Source organism: Phascolarctos cinereus, unplaced genomic scaffold, assembly GCF_003287225.1.
Source record: "Phascolarctos cinereus isolate Bilbo 61053 unplaced genomic scaffold, phaCin_HiC Scaffold_2;HRSCAF=192, whole genome shotgun sequence".
Lineage (NCBI taxonomy): Eukaryota > Metazoa > Chordata > Mammalia > Diprotodontia > Phascolarctidae > Phascolarctos > Phascolarctos cinereus.
In genome coordinates, this window is record NW_027555625.1 from 171,145,632 (window position 1) to 171,168,145 (window position 22,514).

Genomic DNA, 22,514 nt, shown 5'->3' on the forward strand with positions numbered 1-22,514 from the left:
TAGGGATCCAGGAAACACACACACACACACACACACACACACACACACACACAGACACAGGGAACGGTGAGCAGAGATAGAGTACATTGTAATTTTTACCCTGAATATAAGAGAGAGATGGGTGTTTCCACAATGATTTATTTTTAGACGTAGTCATTTGAGCTAGTGTTTATCTTGGGATAGTAAAAAATTGTAAAAATTAACCCATCCCCCTCTCAAATAATCCATGAAACACACTGCTCAAGAGGTCTGTTACAATATTTAGAGAAAGCACAGGATAATTTATTGTGGAATAATGCCAAAAGAATTATCCACTACTAAATAGTTGATCACAGAACTCAAGGGCTGAAAGGAATCTCTGAGACAATCTCATCTAATTCACTTTTTTAAAATAGATGAATTGGGGCCTAAAGAGATTAAATGACTGACCCACTGAAAGTTAGTAGTATGTCAAGAAGGAGACTAGAATTAAAATTTCCTCACTCTTAGTTCAGGTGTTCTTTTTTCTTATTTTTCCCTTTCTTAAAAATAAGTTTTTATTAGTCTTTTGTTTTATGCATCATTATAGCTTTAACCAGGATAACTCCTCCTCTCCTTGCCCCTCCCTAAGAGCCATCACATATGACAAAAGTATTTTCAAAGCCAAAAAATAGATGAAAATGTCAGCATAATCAATCAATACATTGAAAAAAAATCTGAAAACATGTACAATGTACAACACCTATGAACCTCCATCTTCATAAAGGGGATAGGTTTGGGTATCCTCTCATATTTCTTTATTGGTGGTTTTTTTTTTAACCTCCCCATCACAAGTGTCAGTGTTTGCTCTCTGACCCAAATTTTTCGGCCTCCCTTCTACAAAATATTATTGTTTCAGGTACTCTGACAACACTCTCATTCTGCTGGAAATTCTGCTTATTTCCCCCTGGAAATCATTTTGTCACCTTTAGGTATGTTTTCCAGAGTACTGTGGATCCTTGGTACAATTAGAAAGAATTCCTAGTTCCACTATTCTGCTATATTCATTGTAATAATAATAAGAAAAAGTAAAAGAATAAGAATAAGACAGGCTTTCACATTTCTCTTGCAGGGAAGCTAAAATATTTCTGGCTATTTTCTTTGAACTATGAATCTTTCAAATATAGGATACTCTACCCAAAGAAAGTTGATTCTAGAGATCCTACAAATACACAGTGTATGTCCCCAGACAGAGTTACATTTTCACACTTGAACTCTCCCCTTTTCGGTGATTTTTAAATTCTTTGATTTATATTAGTGAAGATGTTCTAAAAGGTTTTCTGTACTAAACAGTAAAAAATTATAAACTGTAACCCAGACACGATCTCTCTGTTATCTGTACTCTCACCTCATAGTGCCTCCTTTTTCCTGATTCTAATTCATTTTCCACATAGACGCCAAAGCATGTCTGTCCATACCATGCCCCTCCCCCAAAACTCCAGTGACTCCTCATTATTGTTGCTGTTGTTCAATCAGTTTTAATCATCACCCTATTTGGGGTTTTCTTGGCAAAGATATTGGAATGATTTGCCTTTTTCCTTCCCTATCACCACTAGGATTAAATATAAGTTCTGCTGGAATATAAGCTCTTTACAACCTGATTCATTCCTAACTTTCCCATCTTCTCACACATTATTACCCTGTGCACACTATTGGCCTACTCATCATTCTTTACACATTAGGCTCCATATCTATATACCTGCATACTTGCTATTCTTCTATGGCAAACACCACCTTCACAGGAGGCCTTTCCCTATGCCCCACATCTCCTCTCCAGCAGCTAGTGCCTTCCCTTCTAAGGTTTTCTTCCATCTACATTGTATGTACTGCGTTTTCTCATACCTATTAATTTACATGTTGTCTCCTACACTGGAATATAAACTCCTTGAGGGCAGGGACTATTTAAAGATTTCTCCCTTTTATTTCCCCATTGTTTTGCCCAGTTTCTGCACATACTAAGCACTTAATGCATGTTTATTGACTGATTGTCTTACGTGCTTGGATTCTGAATCATGGATTGGGAACAAGAAGGGACCTTTAAGAATATCAAGCTTAAACCCTTTGCAACTGTGCTCCATTTTGGTTATTTTTTTGTGTGTATGACTTTTTAAAATTTCCCCATCTAGACTATAAGACCCTTGAGGGAAAATGTAATGTGTTTTTCAACTTCAAAAAAAATATCCTCAGAGTCTCTTATGAGGTTGAGGAGGGAGATACACAGTCCCAGCTGCAACTTAAAATTTATAGCCAACTTTCAGATATGTGGCGAGTGGCACAACTGTGTAAAAACTAGAAATATTAGTCACTCTGTTTTTATCACCACACATCTTTGATCAGCTGACTGGAAGTTATAGTTGGGATGGTTTCATAATATTTCTGCCTTTGAGCCTATGGCTGTTTCTCCTAAGAAGTAGATTTTGTTGTTCAGTTGTTTCAATCATGTCTGACTCTTTGTGACCCTATTTAGGGTTTTCTTGGGGTTTGCCATTTTCTTCTCCAGCTTATTTTACAGATGATGAAGCTGAGACAAACAGGGTTAAGTGACTTGCCCAGGGTCACACAAATATTAAGTGTCTGAGGCCAGATTTGAACTCAGAAAGATGAGTCCTCCTGATTCCAAACCCAGCATTTGATCCTTTATACCACCTAACTTCCCCAAGGAAGTACTAATACTAAGTTAAATACTAATCATAGGATTATGGATTTAGATCTGGAAAGTGCCTTACAGCTCATCTAGTTCAAATGCCTAATTTAATATTCACCAGTGGTCTAGTGAAGAGAGTGCTGGATGTGGAGTCAGAAAGACCTGAGATCAAATTTGGCCTCAGACCCTTAATAGCCATGTGATCCTGGGCAAGTCACTTTATCTCTTTCTGCCCAAGTTTCCTCTTTAGCAAAATAATAGCACCTGTCTTTAAGGATCAAATGAGATAATATCTCTAAAGTACTTTGCAATCCTTAAAGTCCTACAAAAATGCTAGCTATCACTGTTATTTTACATATGAGTAAACTGAGACTGAGAGAAATTAAGTGGCATGACTAATGTCATATAGGTTCTAAATGACAGAGGCATAATTTGAATCTGGGTCCTCTGAGTCCAAAGGTAAGTTTTTTGGTTTGTTTTGTTTTTGTTTTTATAGCATCACATTGAAGTTCCTTAGTTTGTTATGGTTGAAATAAGATTTTTAAAAAATGCTTTACTCTACATCTATAACACATTGCTATTTAATAATTAGTAATGTTCAATTCTAAAACCTCTCATAAAAAATCATCCTTTAACTAAAAGCTTTCCTAACAAGTTCTACAAAGCAATTTCAGAAAAATCTGTACTCCACATATTTACACAGTAGATATTGTGAGGATAAAAATTACATATTAAATATGAATTTATATAGAAGTAAGCTATTATTCTTTCTCCATAGTATTTAGTTCTAGATAAAGCATCTTGGAAAGTAAACAAATGTAAATAAAATAAAATAAATGAAAGTAAATGAAATAAAATAAACAAAATATCCTTCCTCTGAAGCCTTTAATTTTCTTTATGAAAAGTTCTCTCCAATTTGTCAATGGTCACCGAAAAATAGGAGATATCAATAAAAGCTGTCAAAATGACTTTGCAATACATAATGCCTGTCATGGAAAACATGAAGGGCAAAGAATATAGGATTAGAACCACTTTATATTCTACCCCTTTAACATGATCTTTTTATACAAGTCACAAAATACTTCTTTCAGCATAACAAAAAGTGTATCATTCTTGACTGTTAGGGTATCATGATGCAGGTAATGGGGAGCTAAGGAAGTTTTGAACAATCATGTTTATCTTCCAAAAAAACATGACCTCATTAACACACATGCTCTTCCAAATGTAGAACACATCGATGATGAAATCATCTGGACAAAAACTCCCTGTAGAATTCAATCTATTATCCCTCAAATAACCAACTGGCCATCTATTACTATATCACAGAAAGATGAAGACATCTTGTCATATGCAGATAAAATTTCATGAGAAAAAGCATAGTTATCATTTTGAATAGTGCCTATTCTAAAGGCAGGGCTATCTTACTGAAGTGGAGAGCTGAACAAATTATCCAGGCCCTTCTAAATCAAAATTCCTGTTTCCATGCCAATTGCACAGCTACTTTAGACTAAAGCAGATTTTTCTCTGGTATCACTTAGTTCTTTATTTCACATTGCAAATGGAGTCTTGGTTTTCTCTCCTTCTACTTAATTACTGGCTCTAATTCACAAATCTCTTGCAGGTTGGTGGTAATCTTAACACCAGTTTTGGACCTCTTTGTTAAGTCCATTAAATTTGTAATGAACATTTGTGAGCAGAATCTGCTCTTTTAGGTAAGTGATTATGCTCATTTGGATGTCAGGGTCTTAAGAAGTAGCCTATAGGCTGTGTTGTCATAAAAGAACTGTTACTGACAGTTGGTGGAAGCAACTTTTATAGATGTAAAGATAAGTTCTGGTTGCAAAAAGTTACTGGGAGGTGAACAGCATCTAAAAATGAGTTATATATTTAAAGCCTAGGAATTCTATGTTTGGTCTGGTACATGGGGTTGGTTAGGTAGAGGACAAATGACAAAAATAACTAAGAAACTCTGTGTGTATGTGTGTGTGTGTGTGTGTGTGTGTGTGTATTTTGATACCTGTGCTCTCTGGAATAATACAGAGCTGAATAGTAACATAATAATATGGAAAATAGCTCATTCCTTAAGCCCAAAGTTTCTGATAATTTCCCCATCAGAAAAAAAATAAATAATAAACAGGGCCTAAGACTCTACTGCACATCCTCAGAAAAATAAATTATATTTCTTAGAAAAGGAAGATTCATATCAGAGAACACATGATGGCAGATAATATTTTTCATTGAATGAATATTTACTTTCCAGTACATTTTCTTTCATCTACAGTAATTTTCAGCCACAAAGAGTTAAGATATGGACTTTCTTTTTGTGCTGAAGGCCTCAGAACACTTTATTATTTTTTTTAATTTGAGATGCTTAACCACCATTTTCCTTTACTTCCCTCATTCTGTCTCCAAGGCTCTTCTTTCTCTTTATTTTCTATTTGAATATAGGCAGAACAGAATACAGCTGTTAGGGCTAGGGGCCAGCCCTGAGTTGGTGTTAATGATGTTCTATGAATCACTCAGAACTTGGTGCTTAGGAAGCTAGAAAGCTGTCATCATCTCTCATAAGCAAATTCCAAACATAAGAATGAAGTCGGGAGCCGAAGTGACATCTCCCATTAACCCATAATATTGCCTCCAAGCCATAATATTTGATGTCTCAGTGTGTTGCATTTATCCTTAGTGACCGATATATCTGCCTGAGTCATGCCACACAGGACCTGAGGCATCCTTGGGTGACAGAAACTAGAATAAGAGACTACAGACTGGGACAAAACCTTTAAAGTCAATGGCTTCTGACAATTTATCTACGTCAGAGAAATTAGCCAGAGCTAGAAAGTGTTCTATTTAAAGACATAAAAGATTGAGTCTAATGATTCAACTGCCTTGCCTCTTTCCCCCAACCCCCAGCCTATGTCCCCCATCCCTGAAAGAGAAGGACTACTGCTAGCCTTATCATCAGTATATACTTACTGTTAATTCCTTGTGGTCTTCCTAGCTGAAAAGGTTTCTAGTACATTACAAAAGAAATGCTTAAATGTTCACCAATAAAAACTGCGTGTGTGGAGATGAGGATCAGGGCAATAGATAGGAATGATTTCTCTGCTGTCACTGAAAGAACAGCTCCCATGTGGTCACGGAGGGTACATCAATATTGGAATCACAGCTGAAGAGAACTGTTCAGACCCAGAAGTACTAGCTGCCCTAATTGCTCTTCTGTGCAGTAGGGCTACACTAATCAGTCTGACCTTTTCACTCATTTTGTTAGAGCACAATAGTAATATGGCAAAAAATTTAGAGGTTTGATCCCTACGTGAGTAGTTAATAATTAGAATGCCATAGAGTAAAAGGTAACAGTACTTTACAGTTTACAAATTGCTTTCATATATACACTGCATCATTTGATCCTTACAACAACTCTGGGCAGCAGGGCAAAAACAGCTCCATTTCATTGCCAAGGGAAAGGAAGAGTTTATGTGACTTGTCCAATGCCACATGTAGAAAGACTTTAATATAATGTCTCAGAGGTCTCCTGAACGTAACATCCTTCTAGAGGTATTTTCCAGGCCTTCGCCTGCTCTCCATACCCCACTTTATTTTTCATCCAAAGTTTCAGGCTTCACCTGCCTCATCCCTTATGGTTCTAGTATACTATATGGTCTTCTACCCTGAGATCCTTCTATCCACATTTTCTGCAGAGATATAGGTTTCTAACTTGCTCCCTACACAAATTCCCTTAGAAGATGCACAAGTCCTTCCTTTAGATTTTTGGAGATTTTTTTTTTAATTGCAAAAGGGAAACACACTTTCCAACAGCAGTGTGTCTGCAATATCACTGATGGGGATATTTGCCTCGATGGGTGCAGCTTATAGCCCACCCACATTTCTACATCCTGTATTAATTTGAATCCATTTCAACAAAAGACCCCAAAGAAGATCTACTGAAAGTTTGGGGGTTGTAGTTAGGAAGAAGTTGGTTGAAAACTCATCTCCAATACTTTATCAGCTGTGGGACTATTGGTGAATCACTTAATGTCTCTGAGTCTCATCTTTTATATAGAGTCAAATTTACAGTACCTACTCCATAGGATTGTCGTAAGGCTCAAATGAGATAATACATGTTAAGTACCTTGAAAACTTTACAATGCTATATAAGTGTCAGTTATTATGATCTCATGCAGCTCTTAAGTGGTTTATTCATTTTTCTCTCTCACAATGTGCTTAGTCAACCTGTTTTTCTGAACATATATTTCCTATGCATCATCATCACCATCATAGCATTTACATGGCAATTCAAGGTGTGTAAAGCACTTTATAAATATTATCCCATTTTGTCCTCACAACTCTGGAAGGCAGGTGCTATTACTATGCTCATTTTACAACATGAGGAAAACAAGGTAGACAGAGGTTAAGTGACTTGTCCAATGTCACACAGCTAGTAAGTATCTGGGGGCAGATTTGAACTCAGATCTTCATGACTCTAAGTCCAGCAATTTATCCACTGAGCAACCTAGCTAAGTCCCTTCTCAAATTCCTCACATAGCCTAATGGAGGCTGAGGTGTTTGGGTTCAAATCCAGAAGTTCCTCTATTCTCAGTGATTAAAATATATTTGTTTTTCTTCCAGTATCCTCCATGAATATTTTGTGTCTCTGTTTAGAATTATACCAAGCTTTCTGTAGACATGTTTTCACATTCACTTCTTCTTTTTTTTAAATGCAGTTGGGGTTAAGTGACTTGCCCAGGGTCACACAGCTAGTAAGTGTTAAGTGCTTGGTCTGAGGCCGGATTTGAACTCAGATCCTCCTTACTTCAGGGCCGGTGCTCTATCTACTGCACCACCTAGCTGCCCCTCACATTCACTTCTTTTCATCATTTTTAGTAGCACCACCATCTTCCCTCATCTTTCTTGATATTGTTGCAAATGAGCCCTAGCTGCTACTTCTCTCTGTTTAGCAAAGAGATGAAATTCTTTTTCCTCACTGATGCAGTGTCTGGGCTCTTTGAGATGCTTTGTTTTAGTGTCTTACTTTGGTTTATTTTGGCTAATTTTTTTCAGGAAGCAGCAATAAGTAAAGCCAGTATCAAAGCCTTTTCCCCATTTCCAATATTTCATCTCTGATTGTTTGAATAGATTAAATGGAAGCACTTGTTTTTGTTGACAGTGCCTTCTCATCTTTATTCTAATTTAATGTTGATTTTGATTTTTGTTTTAAATAGTCAATCATCTGAACTGTATTTTCCAACAGACAGACTTTTTGCTCTTCATTGCTGCTTTTTCCTTCACATTTAAGTCACCGAGTATCAAAGTACATGCTGACCTGATTTGGAGGAGTTTGCCAAATTATTCATTGAATTTCTTTACTTCTTCATCCTATGTAACAGATGTTGGTATCCAAGCTGAAATGAACTTCATGGAGCATTTTGTTTTGTTCTTTGTTTTGGCTTATGCTCATTCATCACACACAAAGAGGAGCAAGATAGCCAAGTATCCCATGAAAGGATGTGCCTTTGGGTAAATGATTAAATCAACTCCGCCAGATCCTTTGTTTGGCTTTCCATGGAGGCAACTCTGAGAGTCATCTTTCTATTTAGTTACAACTTTCTTTTTTCCTATGGTCTCATTTAGTGTGAGAATATTGATATTAATATAATTCAGTTCTTCCAATGGTATGCCTGCAGATTGTTCAGTGGGCAACAATCATACATTTAGGATGTAACTGCTTATAGATAGTTTAATAGCTGGGTAAATCTCCATAACTTCTAAGGGAAACATTTGAGGAAAGATAAATGTTTAAAAGTTCAAAATAAGGAATTAAAAGTTTTAAACTTCTAAGAAGTAAATGGGAATATACATCATCTAGTTTTCAATAAAAAAAAATATAAATGGAGAAGGCTTTGATCTTTTTGAGTTCCTCCCATGATTCATTCTCATCCTTATTATTAGCTAGTCCTAGTTGCATTTTGATTAGGTGCCAGAGTTTAGGCCCTGGGTTCCTAACTTGTAGCAAATGTAGATTTGCAAGGACCAGGATTTGATTCCTAAGTGCTACCTCCTACTTTTGTGAACAAAGATAAATCGTTTAACCTCTTTAAGCTTTATTTTTCAGGGTGGTTTCCTCTGTAAATGAAGGAAAATAATGACTAGAAGGCAAAACCTGGAGAATTTAAACCTTTCCTTCCCTGGAAAATCTCAGTCTGATGGCAGGAAGCCCTGCCATCCTGATTGGTGGTGACTTTACCATGCTCCACATCTAGGTCTTGCTCCAACCATCCTTTTATCCTGGCCGTTTTCTCTCCAAACGCCTTATCTCACTTCCTGATGGTTCCATTCACTTTTCCTATAACTTTTCAAACCAAAATCTGCCCAACCATCTCTATATGACCATCTCCCTATATAAATGTCAGCATTTATTATTTATGAAGAATTTGACTGATTCCCTACCCATGATTCTAGACTCCTTCTTAACTATTCCTCTTGCCTCTTCAAACTGATATCCTTCTAAGCTGCTTTGGTTTAAGACCCCTAGCTTAGCCTTACTTCCCTCCTTATTCCAGTTGGTTTCATTAGATTTCTACCCATTTTCCCCTGATCAAATAGATTCCCTTCCTCTCTTCACAACATACATCTACACTGCTTCTTTATATTAGTCTCTCCTGTAATAGCTACTTGCAGGCTGGTCACCTTCAGTTCACAGGCAAACACTCTTGAAGAATATCTTAAGGGGGATTTTTAATTAGAAGATATTGTAAAGGGAGTTATGCATTGTACTATTTGGCCTCTGTGGTCTCTTCTAACTAATCATTTCCTTTGACTCAGCTTTACCACTACTAAGCATATAGCCCCAAAAGATCACAGAAAGTAGTAAGTAACCGTCAAACTGAAACTACAGGGGTGCCTATCTTTTGGGGAATAGTTAAACAAATATTGGTAATGGAATATTATTGTGCCATAAGAAATGACAGACAATTTCAGAAGAAACTGGGAAGACCACTATGAATGCAGAGTGAAGTGAGTAGAACCAGGCAAGCACTTTGTACCGTGACAACAGTATTAATAGAGAAAAATAACTTTGAAATCTTTGCAGTTAACAACCCGTGAGTCCTGAGGACTAAAGATGAAACGCAGTGTTCTGTCAGAGAGCTGAGGGACTTAAAATGCTGACTCAGACATAGAATTTTGGACATAGCCAATGTGGGGGTTTATTTTGCTGGATTATGTTGTCAAAAAGGCAAATTTACGGAAAAGAATATTATTATTTAACCTTGATTTCTTTCTTTCTTTCTTTCTTTCTTTCTTTCTTTCTTTCTTTCTTTCTTTCTCTTCTCTCTCTCTCTCTCTCTCTCTCTCTCTCTCTCTCTCTCTCTCTCTCTCTTTCTTTCTTTCTTTCTTTTAAAGGCAATTGGGGTTAAGTGACTTGCCCAGGTCACACAGCTAGTAAGTGTCATGTGTTTGGTCTGAGGTAGGATTTGAACTCAGGTTCTCCTGACTTCAGGGCCAGTGTTCTATCCACTGTGCCACCTAGCTGCCCCTAACCTTGATTTCTAAGGCAACATCTAAAAGTTTGATTGGACATACAGGGAAATAAATAAAGCACAATAATACTAAACATTTTAATTTCTATTCACTTATCTTTCTAAATATGTTGCTGTTTTTACAGAACTGTTTTCATTCAGGAAAAATGACAATACACAATGATCCCCTCTTTGTGATGCATTTAGGGTTTTCTTAGCAAAGATAGAGTGGTTTGCCATTTCCTTCTCCAGCTCTTTTTTTTTTTTTAGGTGAGGAACTGAGGCAAACAGGGTTAGGTGATTTGCCTAGGGTCACAAAGCTAGTAAGTGTCTGAGGCCAGATTTGAACTCATGAACATAAGTCTTCCTACCTTTAGGCCCAGCACTCTATCCACTGTACCACCTAGCTGCCCCAGTGTTGGACTATACATATTTTTAATGAGAGTTTTATTTTTTAATTATCAAATTTGGAGAGAAGTGGGAGAATGAGATAATAAATGCTTATAAAATAAATGAATAGCTAGTATGTATATATATATGTGTGTATATACACACACACACACACACACATATATTATATATATATATATATATATATATATATATATTATATATATAATATATATATATATATATATATATATTATATATATAATATATATATATATATATATATGTTGTTTTAAAGTTTATAAAGTGCTTTACATCTGTTAACTCATTTGATTCTCACAGCAAACCTGTGAGAAAGGTATTATTGTTATCCACATTTTACAGATAAGGAAGCTAAGGAAGACTGAGGTAAAACAATTTCCCCAGGGTCATACAACTTGTAAGTGTCTGAGATACGATTCAAATTCAGGTCTTCCTGACTCTAAGTACTGCAGTAGGTGGTGAAATGAATAGAGAGCTAGGCCTGAATTCAGGGAGACCTGAGCTCAAATCAGGTCTTAAATACTGTGATCTTGGGCAAGTCACTTAACAGTCATCTGCCTCAGTTTCCCCAACTGTAAAGTGTAGATAATAATTGCACCTACCTCCCAGGGTTATAATGAAGATCAAATGAGTTAACATATTTAATACACTTAGCATAATGTCTGGCACATACTGGGAGCTTAATAAATGAGTGTTTCCTTCCTTTCTCTAGTCACTGTGTCACCTAGCTATACATAAACACAAAAATAAATTTTAAATAAAAATCTAAAAAAGAATTAAATTGAGTTGTTTCCCCAAAATCAAATGCAGTGGTACAGACTGGGGGAGACATGGTTAAATAAAAGTCCAAATGACAAAGAACTGGAGCAGCAGGAGGTTAATGGATTGTAATTTGTATCCATGGTATGAGAAGCTGGTCAAAAAGTTAATATGATTTTAGGCATACATTAGCATTAAAATAGGATTTAGGATGAGAGATATGAGTATTCTGCTGTAATTCACCCTGGTCAGAATGTGTCACATTTAGGAAAAACATTGACCAAATGGATTATTCCAGGGAAGAGCACCCAGGATGATGAGGGGACTTGGAATTATGCAATAGGAAATGAGGATGTTTATCCTGGATAGACAAGAGAAGATTAGGGGAAGGTATGTTAAGTGTCTCCAAGTATTTGAAGTATTGTCCCTTCAAACAGGGACAAAGTTTGTTTTTCTAACTGCAAAGGGTGAAACTAGACACAATGGGTAAAAATTGCACAGAAGCAGCATTCAGTTTGTTTTTAAAAAAAAAGAAGATGAAAAACTCTTTAGTTTTAAATTAGAATTGTCTATGAGTAGAATGGCTATCTCTGGGGATAGCATGTTCCCCTCCAAAAAGAGGTTGGATAACCACTTGTCAGGGATGTTATTGTAGCAAGGATTCCTGAGGTGAACTAGGTGACCCCTATGGTCCTTTCCAACTCTAAGATTCTGTGATAACAAAATCAAGATAACATTGTTATTATTGCTGGAATAATTCTTGGAACTAGTCTGATGCCAAGAACATACACAGTCTACAAGAAGAGAGTTGAGCAATTATCTGATGAATCCAATCAGATAAATGAATTCATCATATAATTAGGTAATTGAGGTCATACTTTTTTTAAAATAATGGGCATCTTGATTATTCAGAGACTTATCACTTCACTTTGCTCATTCAGATGAAGGTTTTTTGATTTACAAATGATTTGGAGGTGGTACTGGCAGTGGGGAGGAGGTGGTGAAGGTTGTGGCAGAGTTGAGAAAATATAAGTTGGACTTTTTGTATATCATCCCTACCAAGGAAGACTTTATATTTATTCACAAATGGTGGACTAGCTATGCAATCATAACTTTAAATGAATAATCAGTATTGTACTGCCAACAAATTTTGCTGAAACCCTAGGAAAATGGTAATTACAATCAAAAATCAATTCATAATGTGCATATGCTTCTTTCAATGATTTTATTTATTGTTCCATCAGGGTGTCTTTGTCTGAATTTAAAAAGCCACAAAGGGGCAGTAATTGGCATAGAATAAAGCATAATAAGATTAACATTCCAAGTTAATGTTGATAGGTCAGTTTACTCCATTATTTATATATGCTGGTCTTTTTTTCTTTCTTGTAATGAAAAATTATGTATAATATTGAGATCCTTCTAGGAATTCAACATCTTTGCAAGCTTCCAAACATTATCTGAAAATAAAATTAACATTAAGCCCAATGGTGTGGCTCTCAAATACCACAGAAAACATGAATGAATTTTATCTATTTCTACAATTAAATCAATTTCTCCATGTTTTCATTGTGTATACTCAAAAATTAAATCTATTGATGGGGGAGAAAGAAATAATCCTACGCATTCTTGATTGAGCTACCCTACCTCTATGGGATAAATCAGAACCATCCCTCACCTAGAAAAAACAGAAGCTAAAATGAGTTTTCTTTACAGAACCTTTTATTGGGATTTGATTCAGAAGCTCCACATAGACAATGACAAAGAAGGCAGACTTTCCCCAGGTGTTTTACTCTGATATGGGACATGTTAAAATCAATCTTGTCATTCTCAGCATAATTCCTAACTCAACTCATTTTGCACTCAATTTTCATCCACATACTATATTTCTCCTTAATCACACTGCTATTTCTTCATCTAAGAGACATTCAAGGTATCTGGAGGAAGCTAGGTGTAATAGTGGATAGAGGAAGACTTGACTTCATATCTTGTCTCAGTCACTTATTAGTTGTGTGACCCTGGACAAGTTACTTTAACTTCTTTGTCTCAATTTGCTGTTGTGTATAGAAGAGTGGTTAGTATGTACTAGTTAGGCCTCTTCCTGTAACTAGCTATGCCATGCTAGGCAAGTCACCTAACCTATCTCAGCCTCTGTTTCTTCATTTGTAACATTAGGGCATTTGACTAGATGACTACTAAAGGTCCCATTTAGCTCTAAAATTATTTGATTTATGAGTTACATAATCTTAATGGAAATTTTTCTGATCCATAAATATATAAAGCATAGATTTAGAAAGCACCAGAAAACTATTAATATCACTGAAATATTTTTATGTTACAGTTTCTGACTTAAAAGTTGGAATAAGAAAGACTCTATGTACAGAATGGTTAAGAAATGTGTGTGGGGGGGTTGGAAAGTCTATTGAATTCTATCAAACCATTAGTTATTTAAACAAAAGCAAAAAAACCATGAATAAAATTAAATTACTGGTTATGTGGAAAGGGCATTGTATAAAAATTGCTTATATATGTTGTCTCTTTTTTCCCCCTTTCTTGAACATACTGTACTACTTTCCATTTTGAAAATGTCTTCTTGACTGATTTTTTAAAAACTTTACTGTCATATTCTAATTATACCACCAATTGAAACCTCACTTTAAGAAAACAATAATAATGATAGCATCTATATAGGGCTTTAAAGTTCACAATTTTATCTCGTTTGATTCTCATAAAAATCCTTTAAAGAAGGTCCTATTATTGTCACCATTGAGCAGCTTGCTGGTGCAGTGGATAGAAGTCAGGGCCTGGAATCAGGAAAACCTGAGTTCAAATATGTTCTTAGACACATACCAGCTGTGTGACCCTAGTCAAATCACTTAAGCTGTTTGCCTCAGTTTCGTCATCTATAAAATGGGAATAATATTACCTACCTCCCAGAGGTTCTTGTGAGGATCAAATGAGATAAAATTAAGTGTTTATTAGCACAATGCCTGGCCCACAGTAAATGCTCTATAAATGTTGGCTATTATTATACAGATGAGGAAACTGAGTCTCAGAGAGGTAACTTGTCCAGGGTCACAGAGCTAGTAAGTAGTTGTGATAGGATTCCAAATCAGGTTTCCCTGCCTTCAAGTCCAGCCCCTTAGCCCGATAAATGCAGCTAACTAAAACAAACTAACACGTTGACACCAATAATGCGTCACTTTTCTACCCAGAAAAGATATGCCAAAGTTCTGATGTGTAAATGTATGTATATCTTAAAAAAAAAAAACAAAGAAAAAGAAATAGAAAAATAATTTGAAAAACTTAAAGTACATTTTGATAACTGACAGATTAAATACAATGCACCTCAAATCTCTCTCTATATAACCTATGTGGAATATTCAAAGACAGACTGTGATACCTTGATACTCATAGTTCTTAAGGACAAAAAAAAGTGCTCTACTTTGGAAAGCTGACCTGGGCGTGGAGATGTTTCAGTGAACCTAACTCTACTGAACATATTATCAAGCTGGAAAGGATATTAGATAGTAGTTCTATTTCCCCAGTTTTACATGTGGGAAAACCAAAAGTCAGAGAGGAGAAAGGGATTTGCCCAAGGGCATGGGGCACATTAGTGGAAGAACTGAGTCTACTACCCGCTTATCCTAGTTCCTAGTACATTGCTTTTTCCCATTCTCCTTAATTCTAGTTTGTGAAATATTAAAATTTAAATGTGCTGATGGATGTCATACTTAATTGAATATGGATTTTTAATAAATCACTATTTTAATACAGCTCTGACTTAGCCCTTTTTTAAAAGCTTCTGGCTTTACTTGATATGACAGTTAAGTTCTAAGTCACAGGCTTTAGAATGCACAATATGACCATAAACAGCAGCAGAGGCCATTACTACCAGACACTAACTGTATCACCTCAAGTCTAAGAAAAAATCAGATCTCCAAGAAAATGCTTCATTGTATCAGTCATGGTAACTTGTGAAGATGCCTCTATCATTGTCTCTTTCCCCCCCATTCTTGACTATGCATGCTAGCAATCAGTCTAGAAATATTTATTCAATGTCCGTTTGTTTTCTTTTTCTTTGGAGGGCTGTCAGGATTGTTCAGAAGAATTCTTCTCTGTGGAAGAAAAAAAAGGCTGGGTCTAACAGCCAAAACATTTGGAGAATTTAGTGAAAACTTAATTGGGGGGAAGGGTGATGGTAGTATAATAAAACACTCTGAGTTGAATCTGCCAAGCTAGTTGAAGCCACCCACTTCACACAATGGAAGTACACTCTGCCCCTCAGGCCTTTCTTTCTCAATGGATGGTTGCTTTCATAACCTCCATTATAAGAAGGCCATCTAGGCCACCAATGTTTTCGTTGCTCTACAAGCTATATTCCTGACTCTCCTGCCAGACTTTCTTTAAAATGCCTCTGTGCTGGGTAATTTCATCACCTTTTCTTCCCCTACTTCCTTTCAGTTTCCTTCTATGTGTTGTCTTCTTCCATTAGAATAGAAGCTCCTGAGGGCAGGGACTATTTTTCCGCTTGTATTTGTATCCCTAGTGCTTAGCTCTGTGCATGGCACAGAGTAAACTCTTAATAAATGTTTGTTGATTCTTATTATAGAGGTGGTAGAAATTCTGCATATGCTTTCTTATGTGGTCAGTTAGTTTTACCTAACATTTTGCCAAGTTGGGTTCAAAAGAGGGCATATAGTACTGGGAAATGACTGTGATATAAAAAGCATCAGTAAAACATTAAAACAAAGCAAGAATATAATGGGGTTAAAAAGACAGGGCAATCATCATGAAGCTCAGACAGATGTAGACAATATTTGAAGAGATACCATTTTGATCTTCCTTGTTTTTTGTCTCATTGTTTTCTACGCTGATTGTGTCTCACTGAGTGAACGCCTCAAAGTATAAGTATGTCTTAGGGAGCAAGGATACAACTCTAACTTCGGAACAATGGAAACTAGGTTCAAATACTAACTCTGCCACTCAATACCTTCGTGTTCTTGGGCAAAGAATCAGTACCCTTATCTTTAAAATGAGGCAGTGGTCCTAGATGACCCCAGAGGCATTTCCAAACTTAAATCTATGATCTTACTGGTTGGTTGTTTCAAAACTCTAGCTATCTGTGATCATGGGCAAGGTCAGTCTAGAGCATATTGTTAGCCTGGGGATATAGATTTATAGAATGGCCTGATTTAGATATATTGAGAAATATGTTGGACATGTAGAATCTTCTGTATATTGTTTTTTTGGTTTTGTTTTGTTTTGTTTTTGGCTTCGTTTTGTTCTGTTTTTTTCCAGACCAAATGTAAAGCTGGTGAATAGGCAAGGGATCTAAAGATAAAGTCCATGAAAAAATTACTCTTCCAAGTTCAAAGATTAAGAGTTTATTAGATTTTATTCTAGTTGAAAATATCTCTAGATTTTTAAAAAGATGTTTGACTTCCTTTAATTTTAAAAATTAAAATGTATTTTTTCATTACATTGGAAAGTACACTCAACATATTACAGCTTTTTTAAAGGTGCAATGAAAACTGGGAAAAGGCTGTTAAAAGGAATCTTGTTAAGTTTGGCAAGCCTGCATACCCATTTAGGACCCAATTAAAAAATGAATTGCTATTTCTCCTTACTCATTACCTACCACACTACATAATCTCTGCAGTGAAGTGCACACTAGGAAATCAATCTGGTCAGTGAGCTCATAGCTGAAACTCTTCTTAGTCTAAAACAGACAACACCTTATTATCTGGACAATATCTTTGTACTCCTAGGGGCTATGGACTGCAATCCTGGGTATCCAGTGAGCACAGTACATTGTTTGAAGGTCATCTGAGTAATACACTCAGTTACACAGAAAGATGTTTGATATTAATATCATGGGCATGAGCCAAAAGACCTTGACGAGGTATAAAAGTAAAAAAGAGTGAAATAGACTTAGGGAGAAGTAATATTTATGTTGCTTGGGGCATTTAGAATTTCACAGCAATGTCTGCATGACTGGTTTGGATATATGGTGACCTTGTTTATCTAGAAATCTAGAAACCCATAGAATCTTCTGCCTTATAACTAAGAGGATAAAATATAAATCCCTCAGCTAGGCACTAAAAGGCATTTGTAAAATAACTTCAGTTCACATTATCAGGGTTTTTCTAAAATATCCTCCTTCACATATTTTACATTCCTATTTTTTTGTTGCCCAAATTTGGCATTCTATTGCCCGTTTTGGTACCTTCACACAAGCTATCTTCTATGCTTGCCACGTATTTCCTTCTCTTAGACTCACTAACTTCCTCCAGGATTTAGCTCATTCACCATTTCCTATAGAAAGCCATTTTTGATCTCCCTACCCCACCCATACTCCCCCAAATGCCCTCATGAATAAAAAGCCAGTCAAGATGCATAGAAAGAGTGATGCACTAGATTTGGAATCGATCATGTCATGTCTCTGGGCCTCATTTCCCTCAACTGTAAAATGTGAGGGTTGAGATAAATGACTTTGAAGGTCTCCTCAATCTATGATTCAAATCCCATGATTGTTAATTGTTTGGCTGTGAGAACTGCTTTGTTTTTATCTTATGCTTCCCATCACCCGGCACACTTAATAAACATTCTTTGAAATGGATTGGACACTTCACTTAAAACATGTAGGGTTGTAAATGTATTTCAACTTTTTAACAGTGGCAAGCATAGATCAGGAAATCTGATAAACATATAGACACAGATGCAAGTCAAGAGCTACACATGGAGTACCTGTGAGGTAGGTGTTGTGTGAAGAATTAATGAAATAGTGAGAGAGCGGCTGAGACATGTCTTCATTCAAATCCAGTTTCTCGGGTGGAACAACTCCATTTTCTTCTCCGCTCAGATAGCGCATGAATCCATCCACTGAGATCTGTCCTAAAGGAAACAAAAATAATTTGGGAAGGATCTGTATTTATTCATTGTCTAAAATGAGTCCCATTATATTGCCTTTATTTGTAGGAAATTCTTTGGTTATCTAAAGGATACAAGGACAAGTCCACAGAAATTTTGCAAATAGACCGTTTTAGATTTATGCCATTTTTGGTTCTTGTAATTACCTCCAAACTCTACAAATAATGGCCAAAGTCTCATCATCTGACCCTCTCCTGAGGGTCTCCTGACTTCCATATGATTTAATGGATAAATGCTGATCTCTGGTTTATTAAACACAAGAATCACTATTGAGAGAGACAGAGACAGAGAGAGATAAAGGAGAGAGGGAGCGAGACGGGAGTGAGACGGAGAAGGAGGAGAGGAATGTCAGTCTATGGGGCAATTCTTATTGTTGCCCTGCAATGCCATATAAAATAGATAATTTTGCTGAAACTTGTCCCCCTACTTCTTTAATCTATTTGGTTCTATTATTGTTTCTAGTGAACAGGATCAGTCAATTTCATTTTCTGAGTTAAAATGAAGCTAGGGTTTTTTTCCACATGATATTTTAGCCTTATGCTAAGCAAATTAAAATTGCAACAGCAAATTCTTTTTGGGGAAGGGGAAGGTTAAGATGCAGATAATTGACATAAGTGAAGAGCTTTAGCAGCCACCTCCAGGATGACTTTAGTGCAAATGTAAGGAACACATTCACAGGAGCCAATCAGCACTCCAGTTTAAAGTTTTCACTCTGTGATTATTTTGAGGGCCCTGGATGCTAACGTACCAACTTCCTAAGAATTAAAATGCATATGCCATATTTCACCAGAGAGGAAATCACAAAAAGAGATCATAATTAGCCCATCATGACAAAGTCCTTTCCACCCTTCCCCAACTATCTCTGAGATAGTATCAGTGGTATCACTGACAATTTTCTATAAATACATTCCACACAATGGGTAGAAAGCATTGTTTATTCTTGAACATTAAAACAAGTATTGTCACTGACCAGAAGAACCGATATTGTCTGTAGCAGTGCAAATCTTTTCATATGATAGGCAAGCATAAAATTGCTTAAAATGACTGATAAGTGCTTTTCTCAGTTTTCAAAGATGAATGGCGATGTAGCTCATGGCATTTTCAAGAAAAACAAAAAGAATCACAGTTATTGGCTCCTTTGATAAGAATAAATTTTAGAAAGAAAAAGTTATAAATATTTTAAAAGAAAGTTTATTCACTCTAAGAACATTTTTTTTCCATCTTGAAAAACTGAAAAATGAACTCTGCTATCCCAAAGTGAAATGGACTGCATCAATTGGTGATATCAGTTCTTCCTTGGAGGTTTTTAAGCATAGCAGGGTGGATAATCACTTGTCTGGTGTTTTATAGTGGATATTACTCTCATAAATTGGTTGAGCTAGATGGGTGTTAAGATTTCTGCCAATTCACAAATTCTGTGACTTTACAAGTATCCCACACAGCCAAATTACTGATATGAGGTAGGACGATAAAATAAAGTGACTGATTTTTAATAAAATATTTTTATTGAAAATTTATTTTTCAACAATAGCCACCAAAATTAGCACCTGCAAACCAAATACACCTCCTTCAAAGTTGTACCTTGGGAGACTATGTCTTTTTTTTGAATCTTATTTTTATTGATACTTTTTGTTTTTACATAACTTTTATTTCTGAATATATTTTTCCCTACCAAGTGGGCCATCCCTTTATCAAAGATTTCAAGAACAAAAGGAAAAAAAAAAACCAGCTACACAAAACCAACCAACATATCAGCTTGTTACGGTTAAAAGAGTGCTGAACATAGAGTCAGAGAAGCTGAATGCAATTTTTGATTCTGCTACTTACTACCGGTGTGACCTTAAGGATGTCAGTTATTCTCTGGGCTTTAATTTACTCATCTTTTTAAATGAAGACATTGGATGAGATGATCTCTGTGGTCCCTCCTACTCTAAATCTATGACCTATGTTCCATCAACTATGTCTGTCAATATATCCAATACTCCATACCTATACTGTCCCCTCTACCCCAAGCCCTACCTTTGTAGAGAGAGTCACATAGCACATTTTCTTAACTCCTCTTCAGGGCCTAGCTTGGACACTATAATTATGCATCATCCATTTATATTGTTCATTCTATTTACATTGTTAGAGTCCTTGTGTATATTGTTTATGCTTACTTTGCCACACTTTAGTTCATATAAATCTTCCCATACTAATCTAAACACTTCCTATTTGTCATTTCTTAGAGCACAGTAATATTCCATTATATCTGCATAACACACTTTAGCCATTTCCCAATGGATGAGCATATATTTTTCTTCCAATTTTTTGCTTCCTCACAAAGTGCTACTAAAAATCCTTTTGTATATATGCTTTATTTCCCTCTTTGACATTCTTAGATTATACAAGTTCTGCAAGATCTCTGAGTCAAAAGGTATGGCCATTTTAGTGATTTTTTTGCATAATTCTAAATTGTTTCCATAATGGTTAGAACGATGTCTATCTCTAACAGTTTATCAGTATGTCCATTTGCCTTTAGCATTAGGAAAGATGACATAAAAACAGGTCAATTGGTTGAGTATGAGGTGACATGTAAAGATTCTATATACTTAATATCCAGCCAACACTTATTAAGTGTGCAGGGCATTCTGCTAGGTACTAAGGCTACAAAGACAAAAACAAAGCAGTCCTTGTTGTCAAAGAGCTTGCATCTCAGGGTAGAAACACTCACAGAAGTAAATAAAAGACAAGTTAAGGAAGGAGAGAGTGCTAACCTCTAGGGAGATCAGAGAAGGCTGCACAGAGGAGGTGGTACTTGATTTTAGCCTTGAAGGAAGAGAAGAATTCTGAAAGGCAGAAGTGAGAAGGGAGTATGTAGCCTGCCTAAAAGCATGTCTTATGAAAGTGCATGGAGGCAAGAGAATGCTAAGTTCTAGGAATGGCTAGCAGCTTATTTTGGGTCGAATGTAGGGTGCATAAAGGGGAGCAATGTGAAAATAAGGCTAGAAAGATAGGTAGAAATAAGACTGCTGAAGATCTTAAAAGTCAGTACACGTAGTTTGTATTTTATGCTCTAAACAATATGGAAATTCTGACTTGTTTCTCAGCAAGAAAATGACATGGTAAGAGTTAGTATTCTGTAATAGGAGCACTGAGCCTCAAGCAAAAACACCTGATGTTTGAGTCCTAATTCTGCTACAAGTTAGTTTTGTCATTTCAGGCACGTCGCATCGTGTTTCTGAGCCTCAGTTTCCCTTTTTTGTAAAATAGGAATAATAATATTTGCATTACATATCTTGTAAGGTTGTGGTGAGGATTTTTTTTAAAATTGGGTTCTAAGCTCCATGATGTTCTATCTCCCCTAGTGAGTACCACAGGACTTTGCAGATAGTACGTGCTTAACATCTGTTGAAGTGGATGAGGAGGATGATGATGATGATGATGATGATGGTGTATCCCTCAGCACACTTAAGCTCCTTGACAGCAGAGATGCTTTTGTTTTTCTTTGTATCCTCAGTGCTTGGCAGGAAGAACAGGCTTAATGTTCATTAATGGATGGATTAACTGATCATAATGATAAAACATTTGTACAGTAAGGGCACTTATTTTCTTGTACTCTTCTGTATCGAGACTCTTCCATATACAAAAGTTTTTTCTTCATAAAAATGGTTTTCAACAAAGATGTGGGAAACTGTAAGCAGAAGAATGCAGAAGACCTGAACTGTAGGAATTACAAAATATCAGGGTTGGAAATTACCTCAGCATTCTTCCTTTTAGTTAAACCCTGTCCCTACAAAAGTCACTCCACAACCCACCCAGTTTTCCCTTGGAAATCTCTAGAGAGAAAAAAAACAAAAAAACAAATGACAACAACAACAACAAGTCACCTATTACCCATTAGACTTTGGGATAGATTTAATTGTTAAGGAAGTTTTTTTTTCTTCATGTCAAACTTAAATCTCTGTAACTCCCACTTATTCTTCCTTGATATGCCCTTTTAGGCCAGTCAGCAAAAGTCTAATGTTTCTTCCATAGAAGAGCCCTTCAAATGCTTGAAGACCATCGGAAATGTTTTTTATATCTCTTCTTCTCCAGGCCAAACACCTCCAATTTATTTCACAGATTTTTAAATCCAAATGGAGGACTTTACATTTGTCTACATCATTTTTTATCTTACTGGTTTTCTACCAATGTTCTAGCTGTTGCTATCTTTTTAAATTCTAATTCTATAATTA

At 36.1% G+C, this 22,514-nt stretch overlaps 1 protein-coding gene across 2 annotated transcripts in view; it reads right to left on the reverse strand.

Annotated features, from left to right (window-relative positions):
- PLCB1 (phospholipase C beta 1) overlaps positions 1–22,514 on the reverse strand; it is an 870,456-nt gene that overhangs the window by 230,626 nt on the left and 617,316 nt on the right. For both annotated transcript variants that reach the window (XM_020985703.2, XM_020985722.2), the window contains exon 10: positions 18,115–18,261. In XM_020985703.2, the coding sequence (XP_020841362.1) occupies positions 18,115–18,261 (147 nt within the window). The remainder of the gene's footprint in view (positions 1–18,114; positions 18,262–22,514) is intronic.